This window comes from Prionailurus bengalensis, chromosome D4 (genome assembly GCF_016509475.1).
Source record: "Prionailurus bengalensis isolate Pbe53 chromosome D4, Fcat_Pben_1.1_paternal_pri, whole genome shotgun sequence".
NCBI classification, from domain to species: Eukaryota; Metazoa; Chordata; class Mammalia; order Carnivora; family Felidae; genus Prionailurus; species Prionailurus bengalensis.
The window spans coordinates 2833909-2847298 of NC_057359.1; the positions used below are offsets into that span (position 1 = coordinate 2833909).

The following is a 13390-nucleotide window of genomic DNA, read 5'->3' on the forward strand; positions in this document are numbered from 1 at the left end:
AGATGGGCCTGTGCTGCCACTGCTGTGGCCCCAAAGCAGGGGCCAGGAAGGGGGCTCATCCCCTGCGCCTTTCCCGACTCGCTGCCTTGTGGGGCAGAGGCACCTGCATCAGGAGGCACGGTGACCAGGGCTGCCGTCAGGGCCCTGTCCCATGACAGAACTCTTTCTCGGATAAAGGAACCTCTGACCTCTCCCACAGAAGGCAGAGGCCGGTCCTGACCCCTGGAGCTCTGGGCAACTGAACCGCACTCCAGGACGAGGGCCGCGGCCGGCCCGAACAGGAAACACTCATCTGCCACCTGGCAGGCCCGGGGCCGGCGACCCTGCAAATGCTCACTCGTCTCACTGCCCTGGGGCCCTCGTGGACAACGCCGTGCTCACCCCCACTTTAGACGAGGGACCTGAGGCTCACGTGCACCCCGGGGGAGCAGCAGGTGAAAGGCGGCCCTCGTGCCCAGAGCCCCGGGGCACCTGCTGTAGTGGCCGAGCAGCCATGTGCCTGCACGGCGGGCACGTGGGCGGGCGCCCGGGACAGCCTGTGGGGACAAGCGGGCACTGACACAGGTGACCACCTGCTTTCCGCTTTCCTGTTTCCTTTGTCCGGTTTCTTTTCACTGCCCGACAGGGAGGACGTCAGCCATCTGGGTACAGCAAACCCTCACGTCTAGGCTTCCTCCTCTCTTCACCTTTCATCTCACAGGGCAAATTATACTAACACAAGTGCCATATAGGCTTCTATCAAAGGAGCCAGGAAGCCCTTGTAAATGCTGGCTGCAGGCATGTGTCACCCGTCTCGCGCACGCCGAGGACGCTGAGTCACAGGGAGGAAGTATGACCGGGGCTCGCTTCAAAGGAAACCACTGTGCTCAGTCTCATCTGAAAATCACAGCAGTGCGATTGGCCATATCTGCTTTTCAAAGCCGAAGGGAAAGGGGGAAGAAATACTCCAGAAATACATGCTGGTGTTGCAGCTAAAGCCGCGTCGCAGCTGCTGTGTGAAGGAGGCAAAGCTGACCAGCCCTTTTTATTCAAGCGTGTCCTCATTTACCGCCGCTGTCCTCACTCTGACACCGAGCTAGCCGCTTGGTCCCGGAACATGCAATCTCTCCCCTGGGGCCCCGGTTCTCTTCACCCATCCCCCACAAAATAAACAAACAGATTATTGGACACGATGGCCCCGGAGGGTCCGCTCAGCTCCCTGTGTGCGCTGGGGGCCAAGAGCCTTCTTTCCTGCAGACCCGCCGGGCCACAGGTCTCAGTCCTGGGCCTCTGGTGCACTGGACAGCACTGTGGGGGGGGGGGGGCCTGGCTTTGCGTCCACGCAGCGCCACAGGCCCTTTGCCCGGAGCTGCCCACCTCTCCTTGCTCCTAGGACGCAGCCGTCAGCTGCGTCTGCCCTGGAAAGGCTGCGAACAGGGCCGGGCTGGCTCGGAAGGCGTCTTGGGATCTGTCCAGACAGCCCCGTTTCGTTCCCGCCGGTGGTGACCTGGGCCTTCTCTCTTTTTATCTTGGTCAGTCTCGCTGGGCTTATCCATCTCATTGATTTTCTTTTTCACAGCATCAGATTTATGTCTCATTGATTTTTTTTTTTTCCTATTGACTTCCTGTTTTTCACTTCATTGATTTCTGCCTTTACCTGCGTTCTTTCTTTCCTGAGGCTTTCTTTCCGTTTGTCTTGTTCTTCTTCCTCAGTGACCCTTAGATTATTGGTTGGAGACATTTTCTCTTTTCCAGCGTAAGCATTCGGTGCCATAAATGCCCCTCCCTGCTCCGTCGGAACGCGCAGCGCACAAACTTTCATACGCTGTGCCTTCATCTGTATTCAATTCTGTAGATTGTTCCCTCTCCTTTGAAATGTCTCCTTTGTCCTTTGTCCTTTATAGGCCTGTTGCCTAATTTCCGAGTGTTGGGAGGTTTTCCCGTTGCCTTTCTTTATGAATTTCTAATTTGAATCCATTCTGGATTTCGATTCCTTTAAATTTGCTTAGATGTGTCCTACAGCTCCAGGTAGGGTCTGCCTTGTTGGCTGTTCCGCGGGCCCTTGACAAAAACGTTTATTCTGCTGTGGCTGCGCGAGTGGTCCGTGTGCAACCAAGCGCTAGATCCTGTTGTTGACTGTTGCTCAGTTTTGTGTATCCTTGCTGATTTTCTGCGCGAAGCCCACGAACGGCTCGGGCGGGCTGCTGGAGGCTCCCACTATGACCGTGGGCACGTACATGCATTTTTGTACTTGTCCCTGTCCCGAGAATGGGCTCATGTCGCACACACATTGCTACGTCATGCTCTTCTTCCTGTTTCTCGTGAAAATCTTTTCCAGTCAACCATAACGGGACTCGAATTCTCTGTTTTAAATGGCTGCATGTTGGGGCACTTAGGTGGCTAAGTCAGTCAAGCATCTGACTTCAGCACAGGTCATGATCTCCCACGGTTCATGGGTTTGAGCCCCGCATCAGGCTCTGTGCTCACAGCTCAGAGCCTGGAGCCTGCTTCAGATTCTGTCTCCCTCTCACTCTAACCCTCCCCTGCCCATGTCCTATCTCTCTTTCTCAAAAATAAATAGTAAACATTAAAAAAAAATGTTAATTGGGACACCTGGGTGGCTCAGTCAGTTGAGCATCCGCCTTTGGCTCAGGTCATGATCTCATGGACCGTGGGTTCAAGCCCCGTGTCAGGCTCTGTGCTCTTAGCCTGGAGCCTGCTTCAGATTCTGTGTCCCCCTCTCTCTCTGCCCTTCCCTGCTCATGCTCTGACTCTCTCTCTCTCTCTCTCAAAAATAAATAAATATTTAAAAAACATACTTATTTTAAAAAATTTTTTAAAACATAATTTATTGTCAAACTGGTTTCCATACAACACCCAGTGCTCATCCCAAAAAATTAATACAGATAAAAAAATAAAAAAATAAACGTCTGCACGTTTTCGCCTGGTGTGAACGCACCACAATCCATGCCCCACGCCCCACCCCCCGTCCGTTATGGGACGTTGTGTGAGGGGTGGCATAACTCCCAGGGACAGTTCCGCTGGCTTCTCAACCGCGATTCTGACAGAGGCCGATGCTGCTCGTGACAGTCGGGGGTGGCCTGCGGGAGGCAGTGGGGGGAGGGTGGGTGGCACAGGTGAGTCTCCGTTGAGCCCTCTAATAAAAGGAAGTGTGGCTCGGGCCACAGTGGACAAGCCGTGGGCAAGCCCTACCCACCTTCTCGAGACAAGGAGCAGCTGTGTCTTGGGCAGAGACGGACAGACCCGCCATTGCAGGTGCATGCGAACCAAGGCCCCAATTCTCCGCAGGACAGGACAGAACTCTAAAAATAGAATATGCACCGAGCCACGCCCGAACGCAATTCCACCACGTTCCGTCCGTGAGCCGAGTCTCTCCCGCGTCGTCCACAGCTAGAATGTGAGCGGCTCAGACAACGCAGGAAGTATCGAGGAAGACACATCAGCTTAGAGAAAAGGAGGAGGGGGCCACACACCCTCGGGACTGTCACCTGGTAAGGAAGGAGATCAGCTCTGCAGGCACCAGCGAGCCACCGAGGGACAGAAGGGACAGCGTCCGACCGGCCCCTCCAGTAGATGGGGAGCATCCCAATTCCAAGGGGTCGCAGCCCCGGCCACCAACAGGAGGTGGCTGATGTCTCGTGCCCCTCTGACCCGGGCCAGTCTGCGTGGAACGTCTTCCCCCTCTGGGCCGACGCCGGGCCCACTGTCACCTCCGAGGCATTTCTTGCTCCGACCCTCCCTCCTTGAGCATCCCCCCGCCCCCTCCTGCACACATCTGGTCAGTCTCTGGGGCTCTGGACACACCCCTGCCCTCCGTGAAGCCTTTCCTGCTAGTTCCAGGCCCGCTCGCCCCTCCCCAGGCACCAGCACCTTAATGAACACAAAACTTTGTCTTTTTAATTTTTTTAGGTTTCTTTTTTTAAAACTTCTTTTCATGTTTGTTTATTTTTGAGAGAATGTGAGCAGGGGAGGGGGAGAGAGAGAGGGAGACACAGAATCCAAAGCCGGCTCCAGACTCTGAGCCGTCAGCACAGAGCCCGACTCGGGGCTCAAACCCATGGACCGTGAGACCATGAACTGAGCCGAAGTCGGACGCTTACCCATTGGAGCCACCCAGGCGCCCCCGAAATTTTGTCTTGTTAAAATGCAGCATCTTCTCCCGCTTGAGGGGATCATACATTCCTTTTGGAAAATAGCCCCGAACCTCCTTCGAAGTGACGATCCCCTCACAAGGCAAGGGACGAAGGGAGCCGCAGAAACACTCACTGCGTCTGCTTCCCCCGCTCTGTTTCCTAAGTCCGGCTCTCCCGGGAGGTGGGGGCGCCCGGACGTGCTCAGTTTAGCCCTCTGTGTGGACACGTCCTGCTGACGTCAAGCTATACAATATTTAACCTCCATAACGACCACTCACGGCTCTCATTAAAGCTGCTTCTCTTATCGAACCCTTCCTGTAATTAGCTTTAAAGAGAATCCTCGGGGCTGCTAATAACGCTGCCCATCCGCAGAGCAGCTCTAGCGGACTCTGGGTGGGCGTTCTGTTCGTGCCAGTTCACAGAAAGAATAATTACCCAGGAATTTTTTTTTACCAGAACAGAGTCCAAAATGTGCCTCTTTGGACTTACATTCTTAATAGCCAATTACGCATAAAGAGGCCCCGGGTCACCCTCCTGACCTTCTGCTCTGACCGTCCTGACCCTCCTGACCTTTTGCTCCCTCACGTTCCGCGGCGCCCCACAGCCACCTGACCGCCGTCGCCACTGTTCCCTGCTGATCACAGGCTCTGTCCCCAGGGAGGTCCTGGGAAGAGCTGGCGGCTCACTGTCCCCGCAGCTGTGGCTGGTGGCCTTGTCACATGCGGAACCCCCCTCAGGAGTGACTTCCTTGACAGCAGGTGCCTTTTGACTTCTCTTGGGTTCTCAGGGGCCCCAGGGGTGGGTTCATTCTTTAGATGCACAGAGCCCTGGGGCCCTCACGGAGAGCTCCTTAGCCCTGGGTCCTGAAGGCTGCCAGAGCATCATTAGAATAAAGGCCAAGCCGGGGTGGAGAGCAGGGCCCAGACGGGAAGACTGAGCGAAGGTCAGAGGGGCCGCTGGTTTGGGGGGGAAACCAGCGGTTTCCTGCGGCTGCAGTATTGGGGCCTGGGGGGCAAGAGACGAGCTCGAGGGCCGATCAGGAACGTGTGTGTCTCCTGACGAGGCACCGGGTGGACTTCTGTAAACAAAAGCCGGTGGCAGAGAGCGCTCAGTCGGGAAGCTGAGACACGTATGTTACGGAGATAAATGATTCACCCCATTTAACAGAAAAAGGGTGAAAATATATATTTGCCTCACTAGATGCTGAAAAAGCCCCGGGGAAAATACAACGACCCATTTCAGAATTTTTTTTTTTTTTTCGAAAACTAGGGTTATAGGAGATATTTCGTAATGTGGGCTCCAGCAGCCCTGGTGGGGGAGGCATAGACGGGGCACATCCCGGCCACTGTCCCGGCCCTGGTGGGGGGAGGCACGAACAGTTTGTGGTGATTCTGCCTCAACTGGAAGTCAGTACTTCCGCACGTGCGGGACCAGCGGTCAGGTGCTCGCACCCCACGGGGGACCCCCAGCCGCTCGGTAGGCCATCCCTGTACTTAAGCCCCCCCCAGAAGATATTCCTTATTCACTGCATACTGCAGAACGTTTACGCTGAAATGCAAATTTTTCTTTTTGTTCTTTACTCAGGAAATACGCACAACTGGTCTTTTCCCTCCATCTCATCCGAAGCCATCGGACTTCTGAACGAAATCATTCCATCTAACGTCGTTGGTCCTTGACGGTTTTCACTTAAAGGGCTGAGTCCTCACCGTACTTCCTCGGAAGCCACCAGACCTCCGGGGCAGCGGCGCTCTGGGGTCTGGGCCCGGCCGTGTCCACCCCGACGAGCGAGGCCCAGACACCGCGGTGCAGGCCGCTCACTGGAGGCGTGGGGACGGGGAATGCCACGATAGCAGCGGCTCCCACGGGGGCCGGGCCTCCACGCACGCCCTCTGCCTCCCGTGGGGGCACGGGGAGGTCTGGAGCCCCACCGCGGAGGGGCCCGAGGGGGCTCGGGGTCCGGGCGTCCGGGCCCCACCCAGGCTGTGTCGGGCGGAGGCGGTGTGTCCAGGTGAGGCTGTGGGAGCCACACGCCCTGGGGACGAGCTCCCGGCTCGAAAGCCAGACTGTCCGTGGGCTTGCACGGTCCCCCCCACCCTCCGGCGTCCTCCATTACCAGGACTGTGTGCACACAACACGTGGCTCGTGCTCCTCACAAAGAAGACAGACACACAGGGATGAAATGCAGTGGAGACGAGGGGAAGACACACGTCTACTCCTTACAGGATTCCAGCGTGAGCAACAGCTCATCTTCCCCAGAACCGTTCTCTTAGACTCGAATACAAAACAAGTGAAGTGATCAGGTATTTCTGGAAACGTGACATTTAATGTTTTCTAACAAGAAAGAAAACAGCCCCTTTTCAAAGTCATCACAAGTCATCTGATGTATGTCTGTGTGTGTTGTGTGTGTGTAAATGGTGTGTGGTAAGTTCGTGTATGGGGTGTGGTGTGAGTGTGGTGTATGCTGTGTGTACAGTGTGTGTGGGTGTGCGGGGCACACGCACATAACACACTGGCTATACTTGTGTCACATAAAAAGACAGATGGCATGCTTTGTAGATTAAACTAATAATTTTGCCTCTTAATCTCAAAATAATTTCTTAAACTGTTTTTCAAACCACTTGGATGATATTTACATGGAAGCCACATATTATGAGATTTTCAACAATTAAAAAAAAAAATTCAACTTTCAGGGCGCCTGGGTGGCGCAGTCGGTTGAGCGTCCGACTTCAGCCGGGTCACGATCTCACGGTCCGTGAGTTCGAGCCCCGCGTCGGGCTCTGGGCTGACAGCTCGGAGCCTGGAGCCCGCTCCGGATTCTGTGTCTCCCTCTCTCTCTGCCCCTCCCCTGCTCATGCTCTGTCTCTCTCTGTCTCAAATACAAACAAAAAAACATTAAAAAAAAATCAACTCTCAAGTTTCCACTGCACATCAGACAACAATTTGTTAATCTAGAATTAAAACGGAATCCAGTCAGTCGCACGGCGATCATGTACCGCGGCCGTGCTGAAGGAGCTCTGTGATGCCCTTGCTCGTGGTGTCACAGGAGGAGAGCACGGAGACGACGCAGATTTAAGGTATCTTTTAAATATTTTTTTAATATTTATTGATTTGGGGGGAGAGCGCGAGCAGGGGAGGGTCAGAGGACAAAGGGGGAGAGAGGATCCGAAGCGGGCTCTGCGTTGACGGGCTGACAGCAACGAGCCCTATGTGAGGCTCTAACCCACAAACTGCAAGATCATGACCTGAGCTGAAGTCTCAACCATCTGGGCCACCCAGGTGCCCCAGATTTAAGGTATTTTTATAGACACTGAGGCAAGTGGAAAAAATAACAGTTTAGAAGATTCAGAGAAAGTGAAGTTTCTAAAGACCATCAATAAAGAGCAATAGAACATTTATAAATAAAACGAATCATTTCTACCGCCCTAAATATCATCAGATTCACAAATGGGACAAACAAAATAATTTTTTAAAGAGCTCTCGTAAAAACAAGGCTTCATTCCGAGAGAAGCACAGCCCCGCACAGGAGGAGAAAAGTCAGTAGCTCTTGGGCTGTTGGACTCTCCTGCAAACAGCCGGTAACTCGGACTGTCAGGAAGAGCGGACGGGAATCTGTGGCCACCCGAGGGACCCGGCACACAATTCCTGTCTCGGTGTCCAGGTGAGCCCCCGAGGTGAGCTCCTCACCTGGGCTCCCCAATCCTTGTCGTGGGCAGTGGGGTTGGTCCTAAATGTGCTCACTTCTTTCCCTGTTTTGAGTCTGCGGTGTAATGTGCTACAAGGAGGGCCCGTCTCTTGGGGACCCTGGGGCGTGTCGCTAGCCCACAGGGAGCAGCTGTCCATCAGGCAGGGTCAGGGCTAACCTGTGGGCCGTGCTGGCCTTTAGAAGGCTCCTCTCGGCGGCCAGCGGCTCTCCTTAGCAACAGACTCCCTCATGAAAACTGGTGCAGCCACTGTGGAAAACAATGTGGAGCTTCCTCAAAAAACTAAAAATAGAACTACCCTACGACCCACCAATTGCACTACTAGGTATTTACCCAAAGGGTACAAAAATGTTGATTCGAAGGGGCACACGCACCCCAATGTTTATAGCAGTGCTATCAACAATAGCCAAAGTATGGAAAGAGCCCAAATGTCCATCGATGGATGAATGGATAAAGAAGATGTGGTATACACACACACACACACACACACACACACACACACACTGGAATACTACTCAGCAATGAAAAAGAATGAAATCTTGCCATTTACAACAGTGTAGATGGAACTGGAGGGTATTATGCTAAGCAAGATAAGTCAAAGAAAGATATCATATGATTTCACTTATATGTGGAATTCAAGGAACAAAACAGATGAACATAAGGGAAGGGAAGGAAAAATAAGATAAAAACAGAGAGGGAGGCAAACCATAAGAGACTCTTAAATACAGAGAACAAACTGAGGGTTGATGGGGTGGGCGAAATGGGTGACAGGCATTGAGGAGGGCATCTGTGGGGAGGAGGACTGGGTGTCGTATGTAATTGATGAATTACTGGGTTCTACTCCTGAAGCCAAGACTGCACTGTATGTTAACTAATTTGAATTTAAAAAACAAGGAAGCAACCCCCCTCCCGTTCACGCCTATCTCTCCCTCCTAAGCTGCTCACTCTGTGGGCCCGTGCGTGGAGCACGCAAACATCGCCTCAGAACCCGCCAGAGACCCGTGGCAGCCCCCAGGCGCACTCAGACGAAGCCGGCTTGGACTCTCAGACAGTAGAACTTTAAGGTGGGCAGCAGCATAAGCGACACAATTTCTATGGGCCTTTCTCGTCCAAGTTTAAAGTAGTTTCAAAATGGAACTGTCACGAAAATATCCATTGTCTTTTGCTGCTGTGTGACCAAAAGAGAAAGCCAAGGGTTGGGCACCCTGAGGTGGGTATCCGAGCACCGCCAGGAGGCCTCCCAGCGTAAACCCAGACCCCGGGGGCTTCGTGTGCAGGAGCCTCCCTGCTCTGTCTGGCCGGGAGCCATATCAGCGGCAGGCTTGGTGGTGACACGTGCAGGTCTAACTCAACTTGCTACGTTCTGAATGCTCCTGTTCCCAGGCACCTTCTCCGTCTTTCAATCCCATACCCTTCATTAATTAACCCTACAACTGCTGTTCACACAGTTTGATGTTTCCTAGGTGAGTCAAACCCACCCGGCTCCTGCCCTTCCAGGCTGTCCTCCCAGGTAACTAGATGGAGTTGAAATATCTTCAAACAACAAACCTCGTATATAATATCTTCAAGCGTCGTAGCAGGTGTCTCTACAAGGGGGCAACACCTATCGTACAGCAAATGAATTTTCCAGAACTTAGGAAAACTTGGGGGGGGGGTCCTTAATTTAGAAATAAATTTAAATTGGGACGCTTGGGTGGCTGTCGGTTGGGCGTCCGACTTCAGCTCAGGTCATGATCTCGCGATCCATGGGTTCGAGCCACACGTCCGGCTCTGTGTTGACAGTTCGGAGCCTGGAGCCTGGTTCAGATTCTGTGTCTCCCTCTCTCTCTGGCCCTATGCTACTTGCTCTCTCTCTCTCTCTCTCAAAAATATACAAACATTAAAAAAAATTTAAGAAGTAAATTTAAATCAAACCCTTCCCCAAATTCACAGCCTTTAGATTTACAAGCAATGTACAGTCATATACTAGAGACTACCTCTCTCTGTCCCCGAGATCTTGTAAAGCCAAGAGACTGATAAAACTATTCGCAAATCAGCAAACGGTATCACGTTACGATTGTTTTTTCAGTTTTGTGATTTTTCAAGAAAATACGTCCATGACGTTCAACTCAACAACACGGGCAATGAGGAAGCGTGGACCAACAAGAGGGCCACGTGATAACGTAAGTCAAACGTGTGCACGAGAAAGTGTCCTTAGCATCTGACCTCCTTGCTATGTGGTTCCAAACTTCTCCGGGGAAGCCTGAGCTTATGTTCACACGACCACCGTTCACGGTGAACCAGGCGATGGCACCAAGCACTGGGTGCCCCCAGGGCACTGCTGCCACTTACTGGAGGCACAATAAAGTGACCCCCAAACCCAGAGGCTGGGGCAGACCCAGCCTTCCGTCCACCTGAGTTCGGCTGATGCTGGAGTTGTCGCAGCCGTAAGACGGCCCGGCAGAGCTGACCTGGTGGGCTATGTTCATCTGAGTCCAGTCATGACTGACCTTTAGAACTAGATGTCTGCCTTCATTCTCCAAAAATCAAGAGCAAAGCCCCAAGCAAAGGGAATGATCTGTTTTTGAAGGAAAACTTTAAAGACAGAAGTTTGAGAATCCTCTCTCCATTTGAAAACGATCTTCTCTGTTCCACACGATAGGTACCTTGGCTTTGCCAAGGTCTGTCTGTTTTAAACATAAGCTCTCTTCTTTCTTTCTTTCTTTTTTTTTGTTTTTTCTGTTTGTTTGTTTGTTTGTTTGCTTCTTAGACAGCAATTATATTAACGCACTAGAAGAAATATTCTCCAGTGCTTGCTAGTTCACCTCAAAGTGGTCAGGGTTTTTTGTTTCTATTTTGTTTGTTTCTTTCTTTTTGTTTTGGCTCCTGGTTGTGTAATCTGAAGAGGGACTACAAGAAGAAAAACCATTGTCTTTTATCATAAACTCAAGAAGACGTGCATATTTTAAGCTGATCGGCATCCCTCAACATATATTAATCCATTTTCATATGGTGAGATGAAGATTCGATTTAAAAGCAGCCTCGAGGGGATGAGGGGGCCCTATTTTTAACACCGGGGACAACAGCCCTTTGTCAGTACTTTTTAGGCAGTTAACTGCAGTCCACAGTTAACTGCTTCCTTTAATATTTTGGTTCCCAAACTGCCGAGATACAACATTTTATCCGAGAATGTGTCTGCTGGATTGTTAAACTGAATCTGTAGCCTGTATGTGCAGGCCTGACGCCCTGCGGGTCTCTCGGTGTGCTGGACAACACCGTGGAGACCGTGTGTGTCTCGTTCCCTTCCAAACAAGCAGCCATGCATCCGAGGGGCCTGCCTGCTCAGCCCTCCCCCCCCACCGCTGGAGGACGTGGCCCAGCTGTAGAGCGCAGTGATGGCTCCCCACCACCGTCCAACAGGCTGGAGGCCGGGAGCCTGTGGCAGGCCAACCGACAGGTGCTGGGTATTCGTTCTTTTAACAGCATAAAATACTTGCATAAAGGAGGAATTTTATGGACCACACTGGGCACGACTGTGTAATTCTTTGTGTCGAAGGAAAAATCTGGAGCTGCTAGCTCCAAGGCCCACGCGCAGCCCCTTTTGGCCTATTTAAATGGCAGACTACAGCCCCAGGGAAAAAGAGTCCCCAATTCTCTGCTGCTGTAAATCAGAACCCTCAGGTATGGAAGGCGAGGCAGACCTTGCTGGGGAAGGGAGCACCAGCGGCTTACATAAAGCAAGCCAGCATTTGGCCTGCACTGCTGGGAGCTGGGGGGGAGCCAGAGCACCCAGCCTGCCTCTTGGGGCAGACACAGCAGAAGTAGTCCTGCCGCCCCCGTATCTCCCAGGGCAGGCCGGTCGGCGCTCCCAAGTGTGCTCACTGCCCGGGGCCTGATGCCCACGTCCCCGGGACAGGAGCCCGTGCCCACAGGGGCACTGGCCGGACATATGGCGCAGCGAGTGGGCAGAGGAGCGGACCCCAGGAGAAAGCAGGCCAGAGCGAGGTCCCCCGTGGCGAACCTTCTCCCCACGGGTACGCAGCTGGCGCGCCCGCAGCGCCCCGTCCCCGCGGCCCCGAGAGCTGGCCCAGGAGCGCGCGCCTGCCGGCCTCCGCGGCCACCCACCCCGCGGCCCGCGCGCCCGCACCCACCTTGACGACGTAGGTGACTCCGGCCCCCAGCACCTGGTCGCTGGCGTGCGGGGCGCGCGGCGGCGGCTGGTCGCCGGGCCGGCCCTTCCTGGCGGCGCGCATGGCCGGGGCGCCGGGGCCGGGGGGCGCGCTGCCGTCCGGGGCGGCCAGGCTGGGCGCGCTGCAGCTGCCCGAGAGCCGCGCGCCCGCCCGCGCCCTGGCCGCCGAGCGGCCGCGGAGGCCCGAGCTGGAGAGTTTCAGGTGGGACACCTTGTGGAGCAGGTGGCCCAGGCTGCCCGGCCCATCGTCGGGCGCCCTGCGCAGCGCGTCTCCGGACACGAGGTAGGGGGCCGCCGCCGGGGCCGCGCGCGCCGCCGAGACCTTGCCGCCGCCGCTCACCGACAGGTTGTGCAGAAGGTCGTCGACCGATGTCACCGAGTCATTCCTGAAGCGGTTGTACTTGGTGCGTGGAAGCATGCCCCTCCGTGGGCCGGCCGCATCCGCCCGGGCGCTGCAGGGGCGAGCGCGGCCCGGCGGGACGCGGCGGCCGGGACGGCGGCGGCGGCGGCGGCGGCGGCGGGGGGGGGGGGGGGGAGGGGGAACAGCGGCGCCGCCTCCCCGCTAGCGGCCCGCGCCGCCGCGTCCGCGCAGCCCCGGCCCCGCGCTCGGCTGCGGAGGGCGGCACGCTCGCGCTGCTCCAGTCATCGCTTCCGAAGGGGAGCGCCCCGCGGCTCGGGCTGCGCACTGCGAGAGCGTGACTCACTCCAGAGGAGACCCTTCTCAACAAAGGCCCAGGGAACGCTGCAAATCACTTCCTGTAGCACAAAATAATAATAATAATAATAATAAGTACAAAAAAAAAGAAGGAAAAGAAAAGAAAGAAAAAGGAGAGAAAGAAAGAAAAAAAGAAGGGAAAAAAACACACATACACCCACTGAGAGCACACTAGAGCCAATCAATTCTCAGACTGCCTTTTCTACATTTCCAGACATTTCCTTCCAACCTTTGCTTGTTGGCCTCCCCATCCCCTCCCCCCCTCCCCCCCCCCACCCCCAACCCCCCGTCCGGACTCAGCATCTGTGCCAGAGGTCAGTGCAGCCCCTTCAGACGGTCAGGGGAACTTTCTGAAATCCCTTCTTCTGAGCCCGGGGCTTCCTCTCCTCCCCACCCTCCCCCACCTCCCCCCCCCCCCCGCCCCCCTCCCCCGCAGTTCAGCCCTCGGTGTGAGCCCCTAAGGATCTGAGAGCCATGCGTTAAAATGTGACGAAGCCTTTTTAAGAATAAGATCTTCAGCGGATCCTCATGAATTCTGATTTGGAAAGCAGCAGAAATTGGTAAATAGCCAAAAAAATTTTTTTTAATTTTGAAAAGGCAGAAAAGAAAAGAATATTCACCCCCAGGTGAACACAAAATACCGATTTCCTGGGTTTTTCTTTTTTCTTTTCAA

General features: G+C 54.3%; 1 protein-coding gene across 1 annotated transcript in view; it reads right to left on the reverse strand.

The window, feature by feature from the left end:
• Window positions 1-12496, reverse strand: part of SHC3 (SHC adaptor protein 3) — a 97882-nt gene extending 85386 nt beyond the window's left edge. The window contains exon 1 of the mRNA XM_043567139.1: window positions 11965-12496. Coding sequence (XP_043423074.1) covers window positions 11965-12420 — 456 coding nt within the window. The 5' untranslated portion in view covers window positions 12421-12496. The remainder of the gene's footprint in view (window positions 1-11964) is intronic.
• Window positions 12497-13390: the final 894 nt, after the last annotated feature.